Here is a 26,304-nt window from a genome sequence, read left to right as displayed (position 1 = left end):
AACATCTGAAGGCAGCCCTGTTTAGGGAAGTTTTTAATCTGTGACATTTTAATTGTATTTTAATTTTTGTTGGAAGCTGCCCAGAGTGGCTGGGGAGACTCAGCCGGATGGGCAGGGTAAAAATCAAATAATAATAATAATAATAATAATAATAATAATAATAATAATAATGCATACTGTGTACACACCACATTCTTATGCATGTAAAATGTATACGCTCACAGCTGCTTTGCTCCTCAGCAGATCTTTTTGCTGCTACATTATGCTAAGACAAGACAAGGTTCTTCAGCTCCCTCCTCAGGGCCGGCTCTAGGTAGAGTCCTGGTGGCACAGGGTGCCAGGGCGCCGGGCCAGTAGGCAGGGCGTTGTGCGGTGAAGCCGCACGGAAGCCATGCTGCGCCCTGCGAGGGCGGGGCACTGGAGCGATCCCCGCCCCTCGGCGCCAGGGCGTCCGACCTGCTCGAGACTGCCCTGTCCCTCCTCACTCACTTGGAGCTGCAATGAAGGTTTGTTCTTGGTTGAAGTTCATGTTGGTGAGCAGAGAGGCTAACCACTAGTCTTAGCTTGGATGATATGCTAAAACAAAACCTTACTTTTTTTCCTTAATAGAAAGTAGATTTCCAGATGCAATTTCTTCATCACTTTATTTTCGTCTGTATTGTTTTTTTTAAAAAAAAATCACCCCATCCTTTTCTTCTGGAACAGTGAACATATCTGCACACTCATGCAGAATGAAGCTTTTACCATGGGGTGGAAAATTATAACACACACACACACACACTCCTCAGAGTTTGGTCTCAAGAGCCCAATACAAATGATCAGTTGTGTCCCTGGAAGCTTGGACTCAGGAGTCCTACACAAATAAAAGCAGTGTTTCTAAAGACTTGGCCACAGCATTCTAACACAAATAATTAGGGTTTTTATAAAGAAATAAATAAATAACTTCCTGTTTCTAAATAGCACACTATATAACATTTAAAATAATAATAATGCCATATAAGTCTCTTTGGAACCTTCTAGAATCAGGTAGGTAACCGTGTTGGTCTGCCGTAGTTGAAATAAATAAATAAAAATCTTGAAAAGATTATTTAAACAACTCTTCCCCCAAAAAAATCATTTAAAAGAATCAAGTCCTTTTAAAAAATCATCCTAAAAAAGTCTTTAAAAAAATCCTCCCAAAAAATTAAAATATTGTCCAGTAGCAGCTTAGAGACCAACTAAGTTGTTCTGGGTATAATCTTTCATGTGCATGCACACTTCTTCAGATACTCTGAAACAGAAGTCACCAGACCCTTATGTATAGTCAGAGGGTGGGGAGGGGTATTTCTCAGAAGGATAGTGGGGATGGGTGATTGGCTAATTGCAGGCATCCCCAAACTTCAGCCCTCCAGATGTTTTGGACTACAATTCCCAGCATCCCTGACCACTGGTCCTGTTAGCTAGGGATCATGGGAGTTGTAGGCCAAAACATCTGGAGGGCCGAAGTTTGGGGATGCCTGGGCTAATGGAACCTTCTGGTTTCAACTGGACTTTCTCACACTCATTTCTTTCTTTCTATTTTTAATAATGTTTTTATTTAGTTTCATGGTACAGATAGTTGTGTGAAGTATGAATGGCTTGGTGTTCCCTGCTCCATTCCCCCCACTCTGCTGTGTTCCTCCCACTTCTGCCATTCTTTCTTCCCCTTTTTGATCTCCAGAGGAGTTGCTGTCTGTTGCATTGGAATACTTGCCTATCTGAAGTCACCTTTGGTTGTCAAGAGATCAATGATATTATTTTTGTCTCAATCTCTTATGTAACTGAGACTGAACACCTTATGTTAAGTCAGAGTTAAGGTGTTTTGCACATTGTAGTCTGGTCCTGAGTTTTTTCATGAAACAGAAGCTCATCAGTGGATCTTCCCTTTTCTAGTGATGTGACCCTGTAATTTAGTAATGCCAAATAAGAACCTTTAGTAATGCCAAATAAGAACCTTTTTTCAGCAAATGCTTTGCAATTTTCACTTTGATTTCTGCCAGCCCACTAGACTAAAGCCTCTGTATGTGGGACTAAGTTCTCAAGTGCTATTCTCAAGTGTGACTATTTTTGTTTAATTTTGTTGCAGAAAGAGGTTTGGAAGGGAAATTCTTCAACCTCTCATAGTAGAGTTGATACAATTGTGATTTATCCAAGCACATTAAAACTTGATTGGATTTACATCTGCTGCCATCCATTTTTAAACAAACATTCCCCCTGAAAATACTTCAGCTATAATAAATGATAATAAATGATAGACACTTAGCTTAGCAAGTAGGTGAAGATCTCTACTCACATAGTTTCAAAAGTTGCAGCAGGCAAGTCTCCATTCATTGGTAAACAAAACAAAACAAAACAAACAAAGAAGTAAAATGTTCTAAATGACTTAAAAGGAAAAGAGCTTGGTTTCCTTACAGAAAGGAAAATGCAATCTTTGAGTTACGGTAGCAAAGATGTGTGCTGTAAAATCATATTTTGGGAAGATTCAGTTCACTTGGGCTCTTTTGTAGCTGGGAGCCATGCAGCAGAGAGGAGGGATAGAGTCTGCTTGGAGTCTGCTAACTCCACCTGCCTAGCAACTTGATCTAGGAAATTGACCCCCCCCCCGAATTCTCTGTGTGGAATTACTTCCCCAATGTGAACTTCCTGTCTTCTATTTTGTTTTCTAAAAAGACGAGGCTTTTTATTTTTAAGATTTTGAAAGATTGTGCCAGTGATCTCTGTGTCAGAGTCCCTCACCAAAGATCAAAGCTGGACAACATGATTCATTTTCTAGATGTTTAAACAATTCAACTGTCCCTAGTAACAGTTTTAAATATTTGTGGTAGTGTGTGTTTATTTAAACTGCAGCCAGGTGTTCTACTTATGTGAAGGACACCTTGTGTCCACTTATCGCCAACCCAGAGGTTCAAAGTAGCGAGAAGGAAGAAAAATGAAATTTTAATGTACTGTATTTAAACTCAATGTGGGTTTCAGTTTAATGATAACTCTTTTAAGGCACAACACTTCATTTTAGACATGCTTATTTATGTGAGGCACAATATCTAGTTTCAGACAGACACTATTTACAGAGAACTTTAAAACCCCAGTCAGCATTCTTATTGAAACCTTGTCTCAGGTTAGACAGTTTTCAATTATAATTGGCATTTGCCCTAGCAACAATCTCACAGCCCCTTCTAGGATTTTTATTCCCCCCTCAGGGAATCAAATTTGTATCCTCTGCCTAACTAATTCCTAATTCCAATCAGAGCAGGCCCATGTCTCCCTAGGTTCCTATCTAAATGACATACATTCCCTATCCAGCTGAAATGCAATATCTCTATCTGTTTAATGGTCAAATTCTGCATTTTTTACTCACCAGTTACTCCAGATTGGCTTTTGTTCTAAACAACTCTGACTAGTTGCTGACTCAAGGTCTGTCCATCACAACATTGTCCTGTGTTTTCTTCTAATCCTGCCTTAGATGAGAACATACTTTTGCAAAGAGGTTGTATTTTTGCAAGCACTGTGACACTTCCTTATCAGAAGACAGTGTTTGTCTTCTATTTTGTTTTCTAAAAAGACGAGGCTTTTTATTTTTAAGATTTTGAAAGATTGTGCCAGTGATCTCTGTGTCAGAGTCCCTCACCAAAGATCAAAGCTGGACAACATGATTCATTTTCTAGATGTTTAAACAATTCAACTGTCCCTAGTAACAGTTTTAAATATTTGTGGTAGTGTGTGTTTATTTAAACTGCAGCCAGGTGTTCTACTTATGTGAAGGACACCTTGTGTCCACTTATCGCCAACCCAGAGGTTCAAAGTAGCGAGAAGGAAGAAAAATGAAATTTTAATGTACTGTATTTAAACTCAATGTGGGTTTCAGTTTAATGATAACTCTTTTAAGGCACAACACTTCATTTTAGACATGCTTATTTATGTGAGGCACAATATCTAGTTTCAGACAGACACTATTTACAGAGAACTTTAAAACCCCAGTCAGCATTCTTATTGAAACCTTGTCTCAGGTTAGACAGTTTTCAATTATAATTGGCATTTGCCCTAGCAACAATCTCACAGCCCCTTCTAGGATTTTTATTCCCCCCTCAGGGAATCAAATTTGTATCCTCTGCCTAACTAATTCCTAATTCCAATCAGAGCAGGCCCATGTCTCCCTAGGTTCCTATCTAAATGACATACATTCCCTATCCAGCTGAAATGCAATATCTCTATCTGTTTAATGGTCAAATTCTGCATTTTTTACTCACCAGTTACTCCAGATTGGCTTTTGTTCTAAACAACTCTGACTAGTTGCTGACTCAAGGTCTGTCCATCACAACATTGTCCTGTGTTTTCTTCTAATCCTGCCTTAGATGAGAACATACTTTTGCAAAGAGGTTGTATTTTTGCAAGCACTGTGACACTTCCTTATCAGAAGACAGTGTTTGTTTCCATGACTACCTCCAAATTGCATGTACTTCTCTTGTTGAGATGTTAATTCACATTCCAGTAAATCTGTGAATTCCTTCCCCCCACTCCAATATTTTCATCTAGGTGTCATCACTTTTGTGCAGCCTGCTGTAGGACACTTTGAGAATCATGCAACAGATCAATGGGGCATAAACTTAAAAAAAGTAAGTACATAAATGGGTACATCAACAAGGCATGTGATCTGAAAAGCAAAAGTATGAATGTTACAACTGAGCTGCAAAAATGCAAGATGACCATGTGAAACAGGGCAGATGTTGAGTCTGCATACCTAAAGTTATCTGGAAGCTATAACTGGCAATGAGGATGTGTTTCAGGAACTCCCTTTAATTATACTTACACATAGAGAGTTCACCTTTTCAGAACAAGCCTGGAAGATATATCCAGAGAAGATTGCCTCAAACCCAACAGCTTTGATAAAGCATTTTTGATCTCCTTATTTCTCATGCTATAGATTATTGGATTGAACATGGGTGGAACAAGACTATACATCACAGTTAGTGCAAAGTCCAGGTCAGATGGAGTTTTAGAGGGAGGCCTAAGGTAAGCAAAACATCCTGTGAAACAAAATACAGAGAAGACAACAAGGTGGGGTATACAAGTGGAGAAAGCCTTTTTCCTTCCCTGAACAGAAGGGATTTTCAGAACTGCAGTAAAGATGTGCACATAAGTGACAACAATGTAGACAAAACATCCAAACACAAATGTTATACTCACTACTAAAGTTCCAATTTCTGCTAGGTAGAGATTAGAGCAGGCAAGTGTAAGTAACTGTGGGATCTCACAGAAAAACTGATTGACAATGTTTGAACAGAATGGAGTTGCAAAAGTTCCACAAGTGTGCAGAACTGCATAGAGCAGACCAGCAACCCACACACCAGCAACCAATTTTAGACAGGCTGCCCTGTTCATCACCATTTCATATTGTAATGGATTGCAAATGGCAACGTATCGGTCATATGCCATGACTGTAAGAAGAGCAAACTCAGATGAGATAAAGAAAACAAAAAAGAGGATTTGACCAACACATCCAGCATAAGATATGTGTCTGGTATTCATGAGAGAATTGGCTATGGATTTGGGGATAATGACTGAAATAGCTCCTTGGTCCTGGATGGCCAAGTTCATCAGAAAGAAGTACATAGGAGTGTGAAGGCGGCGATCAAAGGCTACTGCAGAGACAATGAGAAGATTCCCGAATATAATTGCCAGGTACAATACTAGGAACAGAAGGAAGTATAGAATCTGTATGTATCGTATTGTTGAGAACTCCAGGAGTAGAAACTCAGACACAGCAGATTTGTTATCTATTTTTGCATTCATAACTAAAATGCTTTCTTCCTCTGGAATAAAAGAGAGATAAACGTTGATTAAATCCTGTTCTGATAACAAATATTTACTGAACTCTATCCTAAAAATCACAGTGGTTTACAAAACTGTAAAAACATAAATGTTCTTCCTTTTTCCTTGCTATACTTTATACATATGTTAAAATGCAGCAGAAACAATATGCAGAGGTAAGATGTCTCTCCCCATAATCTCCATACTCACAAAACACATTTTATACTGTAATTCAATATTAGAATTGAAATAACTAGCTCTAACTCGCTACCCATATGATAACAAATCAAGTTCAAGGTTCTTGTATTAAGTGACTTTGTCAATAACAACTTGAGTCCAGGAGAGCTTAGGTCTCTGATTCCTTATATGCCTGTCTTATCACCAAGGTATTTGACAGAGTCTCATGGTTCACCCAAATGACTTGTATCATTATTCTGGGCCCAATTTTCAGGAACTCCTTCTCAGCTAAGACCAGACAGGATTTAACTGGGTTGTTTTTTTTTAAAAAAAGTCCATTTTTAAGCTTAATGCACACTGCACACAGAATATGTTTTTAAGAATATACAAATGAATGGGCTCCCGGAGAGAAGCTCACAACTGTTCTACTCCTCCTCAGATATTTTTGCGGCTACACTGTGTTAAGCTAAGCCAAGGTGATCAAGCTCTCTCCTCACAAATTAGGAGCTGTAATCAAGATTTGCTCTTGGTTACTGCTGGTGGTTCCTGAAGACAGAGCTTAATCACTAGTCCTGGTTTGGATGACATGCTAAGGGAAAGCTTGGTATAAATAAGGGCCAGGGAGGAGCACAGCTACTGTAGGTGTCTTTCCAGAAGGCTGCACATTTGTGAAACCTCACAAATCTAAGTTTTGTCTTTTTCTCTTTTTTTAATTCTATTTATTAAATTTTCCAATACAAATCACATCCAATCACATCCAAATTAATTATGCAATCCCCAATTTAAAAAACCATTCCAATTATGCCCAATTATATATATATATATATATATATATATATATATATATATATATATATATATATGGGCTTCCCGTGCCTCGGACGTCGGAGCTTCTCTGTTCACCTCTATCAAAATGCTTTTATAATTCTTTCCAATATTTCCACAGCCTCTGATGTATGCCTGCAAGCAGACTTATAATAAACAATGTCTCTGTGTGGATTGGATAAGATCAATCTTCTTAATTCCAAATGCCACATTCTGACCTTCGCCATCTTCTCTTCCTGTTGTTTCCCAAAATTCTTTGTGCTGCTCTTCTCCCCCGCTAGCTTTGCACATACCCCTTTCCAGGAGGGCCAGCCAACTAATATAAATCAAAACTCAATACACAACCAGAACTGGCTTCTCCCTATGGAGTAGTGCTCCGCATCGCGGGCTCTCCGCATCAATTTAGTTCTTGCAGCGCCATTACTTGCGAGATCTTTCAACATCTCGTTTTTAATTCCATACAGTCTCAATCTTAACAGTTCACTTGCTATTTGCAAGTGAAGGTGGTTTTTTTCTGGGGGGGTGGGGGTTCTCCCATGTTGAGTATAGTATTGAATCAAAACGAACATAAAAGTCCAGGGCTTCCCCTCCTTCGCATACCATCATAAATTCCACTCTTAACATTGCATGCCTGCAAGCAGACTACTTTATAATAAACAATGCCTTTGTGTGTATAAAGTCAATCTTCTTCATTCCAAATGTCACATTCAGACCGTCGCCATCTTTTCATCCTGTTGTTTCATTTTTAATTACACACAATTTAAATATAAAAAGCCCACTTGCTATTTCCAAGTGAAAGTGGATTTTTTTGGGGGGGGAGTCACCCGTTGTTAAGTGTTAAGTTTTGTCTTAGCATGTCATGCAAAGCAAGCAATTGCGTATGCTGAGCACAGTATATATAGATTTTAGGAGAGAACAATAAACCAGCACAATAGTACTATTGTCTGCATTCAGATCTCAGGAAAATACCGAGGCAATAACTAAAGTTGTAAAAATGCAAATACCTTACTCTTTTTCTTAATAGATAATATATTTCCAGATGCAGTTGCATCACTGCTTTAGGGTGTTCTGTATTCTTTGAGCCACTCATCAAGCTTTGTTAAGAAATCACACTCTCCATTTCTTTCTGAGGCAGTGAAATTGTTTGTCTACCCTCCCATTTGAAAATGTTTGTATACCCTTGCAAAATGACGCCTTTACCATGGGGAACAGAATTATTACTACAGTATTTATGTTCCTGGGACTTGGTCTCAGGAGCCCAACCCAAATTAGCAACTGTGTCCCAGGAAGCTTGTACTGAGCAGTCCAGAAAAAAATCAGCAATATTGTTCCTTGTGACTTGGTCCCAGGAGTACAACACAAATAACCAATCAAGGTATGTAAATAAATGTTAACAGTCTCATCTATATTTCTGATAATGGGTCTTTTTAGGTACATGAGACTACATTAATAAACATGAGCACTAAGTTCTTCTCAACCACTGATTTGAATCTAAACCAGTTATCTAAACCAAAAAAAAAAGGCTTAAGATTAGAGCATGTCAAGTGTGGCATCATTCAAAGTAATGAATATCATGCTCTTGAGGGTACCATGTTTCCCCTTTTTTAAGACACCGTCTTATAACATTTTTTACTCAAAAAAACACACGGTGTCTTATTTTCAGGGGATGTCTTGTACCTTAAGGCCTCCTCGGAGGGGCCAGGCCACTGGCTCGGGGTGCTGCTGGGCGCTCTGCGTGGCACCGAGGCGGCAGGCTTTCGGCTCGGCGCTCCGCCCAGTGCTGCTCGGTGCTCCGGGCGCTCGGCACTGCAGATCGCCGGTTCCGGCAGCGGGGGGCAGGCCTCAGGCAGCTCTCCCCGCAAAAGAAGAGGCCAGGCGCTGCATGGCGCTCCGAGCGCTCAGCGCTTCGGAGCGCTCCGCTCTGCAGCCGCCAGCTACGGGCAGCCAAACAAAAAGAGAAGAGGCCAGGTGCTGCAGGGCGCTCCGAGCGCTCGGCGCTTCGGAGCGCTCCACTCTGCAGCCGCCAGCCTCGGGCAGCCAAACAAAAAGAGAAGAGGCCAGGCGCTGCAGGGCGCTCCGAGCGCTCGGCGCTTCGGAGCGCTCCGCTCTGCAGCCGCCGGTTACGGCAGCAGGGCGGCAGGCCTCAGGCAGCTCCTCCCCCCCCAAAAAAAGAAGAGGCCAGGCGCTGCAGGGCGCTCCGAGCGCTCAGCGCTTCGGAGCGCTCCGCTCTGCAGCCGCCGGTTCCGGTGGCGGGGCGGCAGGCCTCGGGCAGCCCAAAAAAAAGAAAAGAAAAGAAGAGGCCAGGCGCTGCAGGGTGCTCCATGCGTTCGCTGCAGCAACAGCAGCCGGTTCCAGGCCCCTCTGGCTGGCTGGGGTGCTCGGCGGTCTCGCATGGAGGTATGTCTTATTTTCGGGGGGGGGGTGTGTCTTAGATTTCACTAATGCTAAAAAATGCTGCCATGGCTTACTTTCTGACTACGTCTTTAAAAAGGGGAAACACGGTAGTGATCTGTTCCCAGCTAGTGCACTAAATCTAACTGTATACGTAAAATGTAGCACACGAAAGACACACCCATGTCTTTAAAACTATGTATATGTGAGGGATTGGCTAGATGAGGAGGAGTGGCGGAGACCTCCTGGGCAGGAGCCACCCCCCCCCCCCCCGGGACAGCAGGGTAGAGGAACACTTTGACCTCAGGTCCTGGTGGTGGGACAACTGGGGAAAAGGCTGGGGAACAAGCTAGGAGGTGATGGAAGCAGGAGGTTAGAGTGATCAAGGCGGGTCAGAAGAAGGCCCTTCCAGGACAGGGCTGGAGGCTGAGCATCTCAGTGCGAACCCAGACACAAACAGGGAGGAATCAGAGGATACACAGGCCATCCTGCAGCAGGACAAGCTCAGTGCTGCTGGGTCTCCTCCTCTCAAACCCAGATCTAGGGAGTCCTACTTGTTGCCGAGCAGCGGACCAGACAAGCCCAGAGGAGGGGCTCATCCCCACGTCTCTGTCTGTTGGGGAAGGCTCCAGAGTGAGAGGCTAGAGGGGAAAGGTGGGGTCGGAGCTCAGCGTCCAGCAACATCTCAAGCTGAAGAAGTCAAGCCAGGGGAACTTTACTGTGTTACTTTCTTTGAGTAAAAGCCCATTGCATTTCAAGCGTCTAGTCTTTTCCTGACCTGCAGGGGCCCAGCACTTTCCTGTCAGCCCCCATGACAATATATCCTCATGTACAGCCAGGATTGGGTGAAAACCCTAATGAGTACACTCTTCATTTGCCTGCATATACAGAAGGATATGCAGGTGGCGCTGTGGGTTAAACCACAGAGCCTAGGGCTCGCTGATCAGAAGGTCGGTGGTTCAAATCCCTGTGATGGAGTGAGCTCCCGTTGCTTGGCCCCAGCTCCTGCCAACCTTGCAGTTTGAAAGCACTCAAAGTGCAAGAAGATAAATAGGTACCGCTCCAAGCGGGAAGGTAAACGGTGTTTCCGTGTGCTGCTCTGGTTCGCCAGAAGTGGCTTTGTCATGCTGGCCACATGACCTGGAAGCTGTACGCCAATAACGCGAGATGAACGCCGCAACCCCAGAGCCGGTCACGACTGGGACCTAATGGTCAGGGGTCCCTTTACCTTTACAGAAGGAAGACTCAGGAAGCAGTAATTAATGAGCTGCAGCCTGGTCAGCATAAGCCTTTGGTGTCAATGAGACAGCCCAAATTGGGTAGCCACATACTGAGGCCAACTCCCTCTTTTTACCCTGCTGCCTCTTACTGGAACAAGATTTATTTTAGGGTTGTGCACTGGATTCAGCCAAGGCCCAAGTCCTGAGCAAAACTGGGCCTATTTGGAGGTAGATTGACATTGGACAAGCTGGATTCATGTACCCTCCAACATGCCTCTGATAAAAATAGGGACATTTCTCACTCCCCCTCAACCGACCCTCCTCAACCCCATTTTCCCCATTTTCATCTCCCACCCAGCAGAAGAAGGGCAAGCGCCACCACCACTATAACAATGGGACACAGCACACATCATTCGGGGGGGGGGGAACACCTCTTAATCCCATTTTTATTTATTTCCTTCTTTGGTAGATTTACAAAAAGAAAAACACACACCAATAAATTAATTTTAGAAGGGAGCAAATTCAGATGCAGACACACAAAGCATTTTTAAATCAATCAATCAATCAAGACTCCTTTGCTCTGCTTTAACAAAATGTGATTAGTGGCCATTTGGAGTATGTGAATCAAACAGAAAGGAAAAAAGAAGTTAATGAAAGAGATGGGTTTAGCTCACATGAGTAATCATACTTTCTCCTGCATCATAACTCAGCTCATTTGTTACTAATTAAGTTCTTTTGGAAACACAAAGCAAACTTTTAGACCTCAAGAACACATTTGCCTCTTCTACTTAGTTATGCTGGACTCTTGAGAGCAAGACACCCCAAGCCCCAAAGCAACATAAATCTCCTTCATTTGCCAGTATTTTTAGATGCTCCTTGCAAACCTTGTGGCTGGCTCACAGTTACAGCATTTGCCAACACAATATTCTTGAGTGTAAAGAGAAGAATTTCATGCTAAGGGGAAATAACTCTCTGAATGAAAAAGTAAGTCATTCTTTTAAGCTATTCCATTAGAAGTTTTCATGTTTTGCCTCCTGCTCTGTCATTCATGAATCTATTCTTTCTCCATTTGTCTATGGTGTGTTGTGTTGAGGTTAGGACTTGAAGAGTAAAGCAGATCATCTTCTCAGCCTAAAGCTAACTTGAAGTATGATGTTGCTATATATAAATCCACATACCATTTCTTAAATAAGAATCTTGTTTTCAATAAGATTCAAAACAAAATTATTGGCTCTAGGTCATATCTGAATCTCTCTCCCCCCCCCCACACACATCACACATCACATTACATTACATTAAACATTACTGAAACCACAAGGCAGGTTCTTTCTTAAAACCACAAATACTGACTAAAAAATGCTCAGCCCGAGAGGATGGGGTAAAAAAAAGAGCAAAGACTGAGACTATATTAAATCAAGGTGGTGTTTTTTTTTGTTGGTTTGTGGGTTGGTTTTTTGTTTTGTTTGTTTGCAAATTTAATGAGGAAAAGGAGGGAAGCATGCAGTGAATGTTTTTGGAGTTTGTAGAACTCCATACCTGGGTTTAAGAAGAAACCTGTGTCTCTCCAGAAATTGAAGTCTCATCATCCCTGACCATTGCCTATGCTGCCTGGGGCTACTGGGAGTTGGTAAACAACAATATCAGGAGAGCCACTGGTGCCTCATCCTTGGAGTAAATATTAGAGTTTGTTCAGATAAAATTCCAGGAGGTTTTGACACCAAACATCACATCATCCTGGCTTCTCTTCTTCTTTGCAGTCACCCAGAAAGACATCCTGGATAGGTGTTTGTAAATAACAACTCCTTAAGGACTGTTAGAAAGTTTTTGCTTATTACAACTACTACCATTCTGGTTTTTGTATCTGTTCCAGGAATGACTAACTTGGAAAGGTGGAACAGTTTCCCAAGAGCTGTTGCTTACTAGGCAGGCAGGACAGTGGGGAAGTCTGTTTTTTTTGGGGGGGGGGGCTCACTGGCAGAGTCACTTTTTTGCTGGCAAGTGGCAGTAGGGCACAACTTCGTTATACCAGCCACACCTCCTCTGTTCTGTGATCTCATATATATCATTATTGTATAAATATTACATATAAATAAATAAAGTGTTATGTTACAATGATTACATCTTTATGAAAACTTTTTCTCTCAAGTATTTCATATTTAATGTAAGCTTAATGAAAGTACAATATATGTCAAGATGTATAGGAGACACAGTTGTATGTTCTTTATCTCACACATTCTAGTTAACATGAGCAACTTATGGTTTCCTTAGCTATTGTTATGTGAGAGGAGAACTTCATAGTAATAAGAAACCTCCTGGAACACATTCTGCTCTCTGTCTTTTTTGAATCTTACCTCACAGACATCACTAAATTCAATTTAAATTAATAGCACTTGAGGTTAACTCTTCTTTAGATAATGCAATAATGTTAACAGCTTTCTTCCTTTTTTCCCCTTCCGTAGAGCATTTTGCAATTTAAATCAGAGCTGAAAATATGTCTAACCAAACAACTGTGAACACGTTTCTGCTCTTGGAGTTTTCTAATGTTCGAGAACTGCAGATAACACAATTCTTTGTGTTCTTGCTTTTTTACTTGGCCACTGTCGCAGGAAATCTCCTCATCATTTCCGCAGTAGCTTTTGATCATCACCTTCACACTCCTATGTATTTCTTCCTGATGAACTTAGCTGTGAGTGATCTTGGCTCAGTCTCAGTCACAATACCCAAATCGATGTCAAATTCCCTTTCAAATACTAGGGTGATTTCTTATGCTGGATGTGTCACTCAGGTTTATTTCTTTCTGCTTTTTGCAGCATCAGATTACACCCTCCTCACTGTCATGGCACATGATCGGTATGTTGCCATCTGCAATCCACTACGGTATGAGGCAATTATGAATCAAGGGGCCTGCGTTCAGATGGCGGGCAGTGCATGGCTCAGTGGTCTTCTCTATGCTGTGTTGCACACTGGCAGCACTTTTGCCATGACATTCTGCTCCAATATTGTTGATCAGTTTTTCTGTGAGGTCCCTCAGCTAGTAAAGATCTCCTGCTCAAAGCTATACATTCTTGAAAATGCACTTCTTTTCTTAAGTGTTGCTATAGCATTTGGCTGCTTTATTTTTATAATTGTGACCTATGTCCAGATCTTCAGTACAGTTCTGAGAATGCCCTCATCACAGCGAAGGCTAAAAGCTTTCTCAACTTGCATTCCCCACCTCATTGTTTTCTCCATGTTCCTTTTTGGTGGAGCACTTGTTTACCTAAGACCCATACAGCATGCCTCCTCACATACAAATATGGTCTTTGCCGTCATATATTCTGTGATTCCACCCATGATGAATCCAGTGATCTATAGCATGAGGAATAAGGAGATTAAGGTTGCTATGTACAAGATTTTAGGACTGAATTAGCTTTCTAAGAATACAATTTGTGGTGTTTTTCTTTATGCAGGGTTTTGTATGTAATGATGTTAAAGTGTATGCATGTTTTGGTACGCAATCAGAGTAGGGGAAATTAATGTGGTTCCCATGTTGTTGGAATTCAACTCCCATCAGTCTCAGCCAGCAAGGCCAATGTGTGCTTTGTCCAGTGGTACCTCTACTTACGAATGTTTCTACTTACGAATGGAGCTCCGTCCGCCATCTTGGATGCTGTTTAGATAGGATTTTTTCTACTTATGAATTCTTAGGTAGGGTTGCTTCTACTTACAATTTTTTTTCGACTTACAAATGTGTGTTCAGAACGCATTAAATTCGTAAGTAAGGGTACCACTGTATCTTCTCTTGTTTGTTACAGAAGAAAAATGTCATCAGTTTTAGAACTATTTCAAAGCATTAATCCTATTGTAGATTTATTTAACTATGCTTAGGGTTTTAAAGAAACAGAGCCATTTTTAATCGACCTATCAACCCATTTTAAATTTGTTAAGCAATCTAGTGCATTTTCATAAATGTGTGTGTGTGTGTGTGTGTGTGTGTGTGTGTGTGTACCATGTTTTCCCGAAAATAAGACACTGTCTTATATTTATTTTTCCTCAAGAAGACACATTATGGCTTATTTTCAGGAGATGTCTTATTTTTTATTATGCGTCCAGCCTCGCCTCTTCCTTGGCGCCCTCCGGAACTGTGCCTACCACTATGTCTTATTTTCGGGGTGTGGCTTATATTGCACAAATGCTTAGAAATCCTGCTATGGCTTATTTTATGGGTATGTCTTATTTTCGGGGAAACAGGGTATCTCACACTGAAACAATAATACCGGTTCTTTCCTAGATATTGAAAGAAATATGAGATAACTTACAACTGAATATAAAAACCAGTCACTCATTGTTCAAATAAAAATATCATCTTCAAACATTTTATTTTACATTCCATCAACCTGGTTTGAGTAGTTAATGGCACATGTGTTGGGATTCACCTGAAATTGGTGTGATACACCATTCATCTGAATAAGAATGGAACATTCTAACATCTTGATGTAGGTCTGATCTGCACAGATCCCCATTCCCCGCCCCCGCTTCTAATTCCCTTGATGTTGATATGATGTGAGGTTTCTTTCTGTTAAAATGCAAACAGATATAACTCTGTTCTTCTTTTTACAGGTAGGTAGCCATGTTGGTCTGACATAGTCGAAACAAAATAAAAAATTAAATTAAATTTAAAAATTCCTTCCAGTAGCACCTTAGAGACCAACTAAGTTTGTCATTGGTATGAAAAAGTGTGCATGCACACGAAAGCTCATACCAACGACAAACTTAGTTGGTCTCTAAGGTGCTACTGGAAGGAATTTTTTTTCCCTGTTCTTCTGTGTTATACAGGTATAATATGAGCATCTTGTGCTATAGGATTGGAGGCTTTGTTTGGATGATGCTTGTGGTTCTCAAACAAAACAAGGCTGTAATTTTGATATACAGTATGTAATGTTGAAATCTAACAGAGGTATAACATCAGTCTCTTTGTTAAGATAAGAGACCTGGCTAAGACTGTTAAACACCCTGTTTGCATGACTGAAGAGCTGCACATGTTTCCATAGGAAGAACTAGCTAATGGTGCTTCCAGAAGTAGGGGGTGAGTCTTCGCCTCTCACCTGAATGGTGACCAGGTCATCTTCTAAGAAGGAGAATAGGCAGCGAACTGAAAACTAGAAAGACAGAGACTGGAAATGCTAACTGTGCTGAAACCAAAGCTATGATTTTGCAGACCCATAGAGACATAATGAGGAAACAAGGTATTGTTATAAGAATTCTAAGGTCTCAAATATATAATAAATATTCCTAAATGCGTACATATCTAAATATATAAACCATGTGTCTGACATAGTATGGGAGAGCAATCCTGAAATCATTTTGACTCTCCCAGTGACCTCAAATATTCCTCTGTAGTAAGGGAGGCAAACAGGGAAAGCCCTCTAATTGTCTTTTTGCTTACACATCCTGTCTTAAGGGCATATTTGTGTATGAATAGGGTGAACCAGTGACCTGGATACAGGAACTAAAATATTAACCATCACAAAAGAATGGCAAGGCTGCCCAGGTAATGCAATCAGCGACAAATCATCAGGTATCCTGGCAGACAGGATTTCTGCTGTAGACCACCTCCTATGATGTATATATGATGATATTGGGCTAAGGGGGTTGGGCAATGTCAAAAGTCTTTAAATGTTGCACACTTTTGTTCAGGGAGGGGAGGGAATTCTGTTGCAACAGAAAAATAAATATCTGCCTTGCTTTCCACTGGATCCAGCCTCTATTCATTTTTCTCTGACTGATCATGGACTTAGGGGACTTAGGGGATTCAGAGTCCCTTGGAGAGTTGGGCAGCAAAAGCCAAACTCCACTTTTTACATCAGTATGCCAGAGTGTTAATGCTGTGAGTCCTCTCATCTTATGCTCAGATTGTATATATTTATAAAAATAAAACCATATTTCCTTAAAAACACACACCACAATTTCCAGGGACTTCATTCTGAGGAAACCAAACATGGGAAAGTTTTGGCACCCCTTGAGTCTCTAACCACTTAGAGACTGGAGTACATGCAGCATTAGCATAGTCATTCCTCTGATTTCATTGATCAGGAATGTTCAGTACACCAGCCCTAGCCATCACTCCTTAAGGCAGTGGGGTCAGAGGTGGAATTTGGGGAGTGAAACTGGTTTGTCCGCACTGGGTGCGAAGCCAAGAAGGCACCACAGCCATGATGAAGAACAGAAGTTGAGGGATTGGGGATGCTGAATTTTGGCATTGCACATGGTGCCACTGAAATTTTAAATCCTAAAGTCTGGCACTGGTGGGATGTAGCTACCCTCTGCCAATGGTCAGAAACTTATTTCCCTGTCTTGGTGTTGGCATTCTTACACAAACATATGCTGCCATCATAGCCTAGTTGCACGAAAAGTTAGGTACTGCATTCTTCCTCTCAGATTTTTTTTTTTAAATGCTATGTGGCTGATGTAAATCTGAATAGCCAAGCAGCAGGAAGTGGTGGGGGTTTAGGGTTTCTAAGGAATTGGAGTCAAAAATTTAAAAAATCAAAACAGATCCAAGAACATTGTCAGATCATAATTCTATAATTATGGAAATACAAGAAAATACTCAGTCCACCTTTCGGTGAAGACTGAATGAAGAAATATTGGATGACAAAGTTTTTCTGAAAAAGACAAAATAGACAAGATAATATTTTGAACAAAATTTGTCTCCAGCAAGGATGTGAGGCCTATTCATCCAACAAAATTCAATTAAAAAGAAGAGAAGAGAGAAGAAAAAGAAAGAGATCTTAAATAAAATAGTAGAAAAGGAAAATGAATTAATAAGAGCATCAAATAAAGAAACAGCAAAACAGGCGATAAAATTATTACAATCACAATATTTATGGTAATTAATGAGGAAATAGCATGGAAAATTAAGAAAACAAAACAGATTTATTTATTTTTAATGCCAGGGAAACTTTTGGCATGGCAATTGAGAAAAAGTGAACAAAACAACTATATGAATCTGATAAAGCTTAACGGCAGAACAACTGAGAAAGCAAAAGCAGTAAGGAAAGCCTTTGTAAAATATTTTACTGATCTTTATAAAAGAAAAGACCAGAAAATTTGACGATGATAGAAGATTATGTTAAAAATAGTAAGCTACCAAAAATAACAGAGTAGCAAATGAGGATATTAAAATTAGAAATTTCATCCCAAGAAGCAATTGAAGCAATAAATCAAACAAAGGTAGAGAAGTCTCCAGGGCCAGATGGAATAACAGCCAAATATTACAAAAAACTGAGTGAGCAGCTTGTGAACCCTTTGAAAGATACTATGAATGAGGCCTTGAAAACGGGGAAAGTCCCGGAAACATGGAAAGAGGCCTATATAACTTTGATACTAAAACAGGATTCAGATGTGACATTGGTAAAAAATTACAGGCCGATTTCATTATTAAACAATGATTACAAATTGTTTGCATTTGTTTTGGCAAACAGATTGAAAAAAAATCTAAAAGATTTTATTCATCATGATCAATCTGAATTTATTCCAGGCAGACAAATTAAAGATAACATTAGAAATGTACTGAATATTATAGAATTCCTGGAAGTGAGAAATGAGGGGGGAAAGCAGCATTAATGTTTATAGAAGTAGAAAAAGCACTTGATAATGTTTCTTGGAGCTCCATGAGGAAGGTGATGGAGGAGGTAGGGTTTGGAGTAAATGTTAATAGGCGAATGCAAGCTGTTTATTCAGAACAAAATGCAAAAAATAATTGTAAATCAGGTGATAACAGATAAATGCAATATCCAAAAAGGAACAAGACAAGGATGTCCATTGTCACCGATGTTGTTCGTTCTGGTACTGGAAGTTCTGACGAGAAGGATAAGAGGAGATAGAGACCTAGTAGGAATAAAAGTAAAGAAAAATGAGCATAAATTGAAAGCATACGCGGATGATTTGGTAATACCTGTGGAAGATCCAAAAAATTCTCTCCCAAAAGTAATGAATATAATGCAAAAGTTTGGTCAAGTGGCAGAATTTAAATTAAATAAAAGCAAAATAAATTGCTATTAAAAAACCTTAAAGAATTGGAAAGGAAAGAAATAATAGAGATGGTAGGGATAGAAGCATACAAAAAGTAAAGTATCTAGGAGTATGGATAACACTCTCACCTTTTCTAACAAAAAATATGTAGAAGATAAAGAAAGAATTTGGTGTAACTTTTAAGAAACAGCAGTGGCTAATAAGGGAAAAACAAATCAGAAGTGGAAGTTGGGGGAAGCTCAGGAGGGGAGGGGAAATAATAATAATAATAATAATAATAATAATAATAATAATAATAATAATATATTTATACCCCGCCCTCCCCAGTCAAAAACCGGGCTCAGGGCGGCTGACACCAACAGAATTACAATAAAACATAAAAACAATTAATTAAAATACAGATTAAAATACAGTATTAAAATTTAAAGTGCAGCCTCATTTCAAGTAGGCCATAAATCCAAGCCATGAGGGAGGAAAACACAGGGGTCAGGCTGAGTCTAACCCAAAGGCCAGGCGGAACAGCTCTGTCTTGCAGGCCCTGCGGAAAGATGACAGATCCCGCAGGGCCCTGGTCTCCTGGGAAAGAGCGTTCCACCAGGTTGGGGCCAGTGCTGAAAAGGCCCTGGCTCTAGTAGAGGCCAATCTAGCCATCTTATGACTCGGGATCTCCAGAATATTATTATTTGTGGACCTTAAGGTCCTCCGTGGGGCATACCAGGAGAGGCGGTCCCGTAGGTACGAGGGTTCCAAGTCGCATAGGGCTTTAAAGGTCAAAACCAGCACCTTAAACCTGATCCTGTACTCCACCGGGAGCCAGTGCAGCTGGTAAAGCACTGGATGAATGTGATCCCGCGGCCAGGACCCTGTAAGGAGCCTCGCCGCGGCATTCTGCACCCGCTGGAGTTTCTGGGTCAGCTTTAAGGGCAACCCTGCGTAGAGCGAGTTACAATAGTCAAGCCTGGAGGTGATCGTCGCATGGATCACTGTGGCCAGATCAGGGCGAGAGAGGTAAGGGACCAACTGCTTGATGCGGCGGAGATGGAAAAATGCCACCTTTGCTGTGGATGCAACCTGCGCCTCCATGGAAAGGGAGGCGTCAAAGGTTACACCCAAACTCTTGACAGAAGGCACTGGTACCAATTGAGCCCCTGCAAAAGATGGGAGTTGGCCCCCCAACCCCATGTCGCCCCGACCTAGCCAGAGGACCTCTGTCTTCGAAGGATTTAGCTTCAGTCGGCTCCCACGTAGCCATCCAGCCACAGCTTACAAGCACCTGGTGAGTGTGTCCGGGGCCGAGGCAGGGCAGCCGTCCATCAACAGATAGATCTGGGTGTCATCAGCATATTGATGACAACCCAGCCCAAAACTCCGGACAATCTGGGCAAGGGGGCGCATAAAGATATTAAAAAGCATTGGGGAAAGGATTGCGCCTTGCGGGACTCCACACACCAAGGGGTGCCGCGGCGACAACTCCCTCCCTAGCGCCACCCTCTGTCCCCGACTTGAGATGAAGGAACGCAGCCATTGTTGGACTGTGCCCTGAATCCCCACGTCGGCAAGGCGGTGGTCTAAAAGTTCATGATCAACCATATCGAAGGCTGCTGACAGATCTAAAAGAATCAGCAGTCCCGACCCACCTCGATCCAGCTGTCTACGGAGATCATCTGTTAAGGCAACCAGAGCTGTCTCGGTCCCATGACCAGGGCGAAAGCCGGACTGAAATGGATCTAGAGCCGATGTTTCATCCAGAAACCTATCAAGCTGTTCGGCAACCACTCTCTCAATTATCTTACCCAGGTACGGAAGATTCGAAACTGGGCGATAATTGTATAGATCTAAAGGATCTAGAGATGTTTTCTTTAAGAGTGGACGCACCACTGCCTCCTTCAACTCCTCTGGGAAAGTCCCTGTGCCCAGGGACAAGTTGATGATCTCACCCAGGGGGGCCCGTACCTCATCTGGACACGCTCTAATCAGTCAAGACGGGCACGGGTCCAGGGAGCAAGTGGTGGGCCTTCCAGCTCGGAGGAATCTGTCTACATCGGCAGGGAGTATCTGATCGAATTGGTCCAATACTGAACTCGAAGACAGTCGAGGGGCCTCCAGTTCCGTTATTGTATCCAAATTGGCAGGGAGGTCACGGCGGAGTGTCAAGACTTTCTCCGCAAAAAAGCTCGCAAATGCCTCACAACTATGGGTCAAATTCGTATTTAAATTTGGCTGTTCCTCTAGGGTTGTTAGAGACCTAATTATTCTAAAAAGTTGTGCTGGGCGAGAGCTAGCGGATGCGATGGAAGCTGAGAAGTAGGACTTTTTTGCAACTTTCACCGCCATCTCATAGGCTTTCATAAGTTTCCTGTAAGATGTTCTTGAGGCTCCGTCGTGAGCACGCCGCCATACTTGCTCTAGTCGTCTAAGGTCCCGCTTCATTTTCCGAAGCTCCTCGGTAAACCAAGGGTCCCGGTTTCGGCGGGGTCGCAGAGGGCGCTTAGGTGCGATCTCATCGATGGCTGCCAAGAGCCGGTTATTCCAGTTCTCGACCAGCTCTTCTAATGAGCCGCCAGGGGGAGCAGGGTCCCGCAAGGCCTGACGGAATCCATCAGGATCCATCAGCCTTTGCGGGCGAGCCCAAATAGGCTCGCCACCCAAGCAGGGGAGGGGCGGGAAGTCAATCCTGGCTTTCAGAGCGTAGTGATCAGACCATGGCACTTCCACAGTTGGGGACATGATCACGTCTATACCCGCACCAAAGATCAAATCCAGTGTGTGGCCTGCTTGATGTGTGGGACCCAAAACAAACTGGGAGAGCCCTAGTGTCACCATGGAAGACACCAGATCCGGAACCCGTGAGGAGGGGGTGGCATCTGCATGGACGTTGAAGTCCCCCAAAACCAGTAGGTTAGGGAACTCCAAGGCCCAGCCCGCCACCACCTCCAGCAGGTCCGACAGGGTGGCTGCTGGTGCGCTAGGTGGTCGGTACACCAGCCAGACAGCCAAGCCCCCCTTGGTGCCCCACACTAGGCCAACACATTCAATGCCGGTGATTGATGGTGATGGCAGAGCCCTGAAAGAGCAATCCTCCCGGATTAACAGCACTACCCCTCCCCCTCCGACCCACAGTCCGCGACTGGTGGAGGACGGAGAAGCCCGGGGGTGTTATCTCATCCAGGGCAACTACTTCGCCTTCACGCACCCAGGTCTCAGTCACGCAAGCCAAGTCGACCTCCAGTGAGATGAAAAAGTCTCTCATAGTGGCGGTTTTATTGCCTATAGACCTGGCATTGCACAGCACCAGTGACGGAGGTGGGTAATCCCTGCTCGCCCTACCCTCGTCCCTCGGGATGGGGCGAAGATTGGAAGGGATTCGAGCATCACCACATCTCAAAACCCTTCGCCTGTAAAATCTACCCCCACCGCCATACCTCCCTCGCCGTTCCACGGTGGTGATCCCAAACCCCATGTTGGCCTCATCTATAAAGGACTGGTATCCCCTCACTAACCAGTCATCCCTGGGCCAGGTCTCTTGGGTCGGAGGGGTATAATGATGGAGTATGGAATCAGCTGGACAAACATCCCCAATAGGTATGGCCCATCCCACAGCACCCCATGTAAGGAGGGCGGCCCCACAATAGCCCACTAGCTGTCAATCCCTTTCTTGCTCATGGGATGACCGAGGGGCTGCTAACTTTTTTGGGGCCTTTGGGAATATTAAAGAAGCGTGTGCTGTAAAATGGGGATCATTCGCCAACAGAGAGCCAGCTTCCTGCTGAGGAACTCCATCTGTCCTATCTTGCCAAAGATGGAATGGGGAGGAACGGTTGTCTTCATGGGTTTTGGGAGTATTAAGCAAAGGACCAGCCTGGGTATTTTGTATCAAGAGTCTATCAGCAACCTGAAGTTCTTTGGGAGTTGTTAACGTGGGGTTATCATGGTTGCCAGGCTCTTCCTCTTCATTGCTATCACTTAGGAAGAGATCCGAGTGTTGGACCGATGTCCTTCCTTGGGATGGAAAGTTGTTGGGCATATTTAAATATTGTGTTCCAGGCTGTAGTGTCCTTATACTTTGAATTGAAATTCTCCGAAAGGGAATGTAATACGCTATAAATGTGACGGATATGAGATGTATGTAATGATAAAAAAGAAAATTGAATAAAAATTGAATACAAAAACAAAGGAACTAAGATAGGGCAGACAAATCTATGGCCCAGGTTACAGAATTCATCCTGTAGGTGAATCCTAAAGGTAATGTGACGATACTTTGATGGAACATATGAGGGTTGGGAGACCCAAGCAAATGCAAGAGGGTAACTGATGCTGTCCACAAGCACCAGCCTAATGTTATCTGTCTCCAGGAGTCACACCATGTTGAGTCTGTTGTATGTCTACTAAAGCACAAGTATTTTTAAGACCGTTGTAAGAGAAATCCATTGATTCCCATTACCCAGATTGCATTAAAAATCTTGTTAGAATCAGCTTACTCAGACTGTACTAAGAATGTGTCAAGAATATTTGTCAGGATTAACTCAGCCTTGAGCTAGCCTTCTAACAAGTTTCATCCTGTTCTTGCTGAACCAGGTATCCAGCCCCGATAATGCCTGCTTTTCCTCTCTGAATGTCACTTAATTTCTACATACATATGTATAAAGCTAAGGAAATGGCTCTATATAAGCCTGTGGAATTTATACATCTATGCAATTGACCCTGGTGAACTCCGCAATGACTGTTGTTTAGGTCAAAATAAAACTGCATTAAGCTTTCCTTCCAGTGTTCATAAAATAATTCCAACACACTATAATATTGTACCCAGGACCAGAGGTTCAAGAGGGGTTGCCATAATCTTCATTTTCAAGCCCATTTTCATTTCATTTTCAAGCCCATAAGGTGAATGCTGACCCAGTTAACTGTTATGTTTGGATCAGGGACAATCTAAGTTCATCACCTGCACAACTCTAAAAATATACATCTGATTCAGTGCTGCTGAGCTCTACAAAACTCATGAGAATTAAACCTACAGGGTGTGATTAGAAATAAGACATGAATAAACTCAATGCTGTAGCTTACCACTGTTAGAACAGATAGAGAGATGTCGAGAGGTCACTCCAACTCTAACATAGCTACAGCTGAATAAGAAAGAAGTAAAGTTTGATTGAGGATGTAAGTGATAAATATGTAGGGGGAAGGGGATGGGGGTGACATGTTGAAGATTTTGTTTTATTTGCAATGGGATGTAATATTTCTGTTCACAGGTACCAAATAAACATCAGAGAAGCACAATGTTTAACCAGTCAAGAGTGAATGAATTCCTTCTGCTTGGATTCTCTGAAAATCAGGAGATGCAGATATTCCACATCATCATTTTTGTCATAATGTATTTGGTGGCCTTTTTAGAAAACCTTCTCATCATCACAGTCATCATCTATAGCCACCAGCTTCATACACCCATGTACTTCTTTCTGGCCAACCTGTCATTCCAAGACTTTGGCTCCATTTCTGTTACAGTTCCCAAGTCCATTGCAAATTCCTTGATGAAGACCCAAACCATCTCTTACTCTGGATGTGTCTGTCAAGTCTCCTTCCTCTTTTTCTTTACAGTATCCCATTTCATAATTCTTGGTGTCATGGCATATGATCGTTATGTTGCCATCTGCAATCCGCTGCATTATGAGACTGTAATGAACAAGAACACCTGCATTCAGATGGCAGCCAGTGCTTGGATTGGTGGATTTTTCTATTCAACAATGTACACTGGGACTACATTCAGAGTTGAGTTCTGTTCTAATGTCATCAATCAGTTCTTCTGTGAGATTCCACAGCTTCTTAGGATTTCCTGCTCTGATTCATATTTCACTGAAATATGGGTTTTAACTTTTGGAGGTTCTTTACTTTACATTTACTTCATTCTAATTGTATTTTCTTATGTTCAGATCTTCAGAGCTGTTCTTAGAATCCCATCCAGCCAAGGAAAACAAAAATTCTTCTCAACTTGCTTGCCTCATTTTATTGTTATATCTCTGTTTGTGGTAAGTGGCTCAATTGTCTACTTAAGACCAACTTCCAGCTCCCCATCAGCATTTGACCTCTTGGTTTCTATGTTCTACTGCATGGTGCCACCAGTAATGAACCCGGTCATCTATAGCATAAGAAACAAGGAGCTCAAAATGGCATTCTGGAAACTTGTTGGCAACATTTCCCCCCCAATCCTTAGGCAAAAACCGTTATCCAGTGCATATTAGAAAAAAGTTTCTGTTGTCTATATACCTTGCACAAACATTTCCATTCATATGTTTGCTTACTCAGAAGTATGCAATACTGGATTCAATGGGAATTACTCTCAGTGGGCTGGTGAGGAATGACAGTTTGGGGCAATCAGGCTATGTAGATCTTGGCTGTGCAGAAAATAACTGCCTGGTAGGTTCCCTCATTGTGAGAAGCCAAGTTGCAGGGAACCAGGCAGAGGGACTTCTTGGTGGTGGCGCCTGCCCTGTGGAACAGCCTCCCATCAGATGTCAAAGAGAAAAACAGCTACCAGATTTTTAGAAGACATCTGAAGGCAGCCTTGTTTAGGGAGGCTTTTAATGTTTAATAGATTATTTTATTTCATTTTTCTGTTGTAAGCCGCCCAGAGTGGCTGGGGAAACCCAGCCAGATGGGCGGGGTATAAATAAATAAATTATTATTATTATTATTATTATTATTATTATTATTATTATTATTATAGTTTGGCAAGGGGGATTTTTTTTAGATACCCATCTCTAATGTCTCCCACACCCAAAGCACACACACATGTATCAATAAGGTAAGGAGGCCTTGGATTTGTGACTTTCTGCTTTTTCCTTTCACCCCCAACAGAATGGACAGGGAGAGAGATAGTCAGAACTGCAACTGCATGAGAGGGAGGGATTGTGGTGGCAATTGTTTTGTGGTTGCTTTGGGCAGATGCGTAGCAAGGCCAGGTGGTACCCGGTGCAGAATTTTTTTGTAACCCCCCCCCCCCACGCGGCTCTGGCGAAAAGTGAAAAACATGAATTGCAAAAAGCAAAACAAAAAACAACTAGAGCTCACAGAACAAAACCGACTTTCAATGAAATCAGCATTGAAAGAACATTTAAGAACAGTTGAAAAATCTCATGCAACAGAAAATTAAAAAAAGTTCCCCAGTGGAGGAGCACCGAGTGTCACCCCCCCCTCCAGAGTGGCACCCAGGGCGACCCGCCCCCAACGCCCCCCTCGCTACGCCACTGGCTTTGAGCCCTGTTCCATGCGCTCAGATCTTCCCAGGGGAGGGTTTCAGGGATTGGATTCTCTCTCACACACACTGATCCCGGGTTCTCCCACATTTCTGTGCTTTGCATCTATCTATCTATCTATCTATCTATCTATCTATCTATCTATCTATCATCTATCTATCAGGGAGTCACCCTGAGTTTGCATATTAAATTTGTTGAATAAATAAAGAAATATATTAAATCTATTAATTGTGTATTTAGTCATATATATGCTAGGATTTATGGTCTCCGAACCATAAACATACTAGTTCTGGCACACCCACGTTGCGAGCATGTTCCAGCAGTCACAGAATGGCGAGTGCAGCTTCAGGAGCTCTGACCCAGACAATGGAGTAATGAATCACAGAATCAATTAGGTTCAGACAGGAAAACAGTTTTACTCTCAGGCTTTAAAATCGTAACGGTTACACGTATGTAAAGTGCACCGGTGAAGTTGTTCTTATATTTCCCAGGTCTTGCTCTCTTGCAAGCTGCAAAAGCCTCCTCTCCCCATCTCCCACATATTGTCAGCTCAGGAGGTAAACACAAATTAAACACAGTTCACACAGTGGCTCGTGTGGCAGCCCGTA

The 26,304-nt window shown here is 42.2% G+C and overlaps 3 protein-coding genes across 3 annotated transcripts; 2 read left to right on the top strand and 1 right to left on the bottom strand.

Annotated features, from left to right (window-relative positions):
* Positions 1-4,833: 4,833 nt before the first annotated feature.
* On the bottom strand, positions 4,834-5,814 carry LOC118078898 (olfactory receptor 14A16-like). The gene has a single exon (XM_035102904.2). It carries the CDS (start codon positions 5,803-5,805, stop codon positions 4,834-4,836), a length of 972 nt encoding a protein of 323 aa, XP_034958795.2. The 5' UTR covers positions 5,806-5,814.
* A 7,113-nt stretch (positions 5,815-12,927) lies between these two features.
* On the top strand, positions 12,928-13,845 carry LOC118078905 (olfactory receptor 14I1-like). Its single transcript, XM_035102912.3, has one exon. The coding sequence runs from the start codon at positions 12,928-12,930 to the stop codon at positions 13,843-13,845; it is 918 nt and encodes a 305-aa protein (XP_034958803.3).
* A 9,877-nt stretch (positions 13,846-23,722) lies between these two features.
* LOC148683888 (olfactory receptor 14A16-like) lies at positions 23,723-24,682 on the top strand. Its single transcript, XM_088654631.1, has one exon. It carries the CDS (start codon positions 23,723-23,725, stop codon positions 24,680-24,682), a length of 960 nt encoding a protein of 319 aa, XP_088510757.1.
* Positions 24,683-26,304: the final 1,622 nt, after the last annotated feature.

The sequence above is a fragment of the Zootoca vivipara genome, chromosome 12 (genome assembly GCF_965207765.1).
Source record: "Zootoca vivipara chromosome 12, rZooViv2.hap1.1, whole genome shotgun sequence".
Taxonomy (NCBI): domain Eukaryota; kingdom Metazoa; phylum Chordata; class Lepidosauria; order Squamata; family Lacertidae; genus Zootoca; species Zootoca vivipara.
Note: the sequence above shows the minus strand (reverse complement) of the source record. Positions and strands in the feature narration are given on the sequence as shown.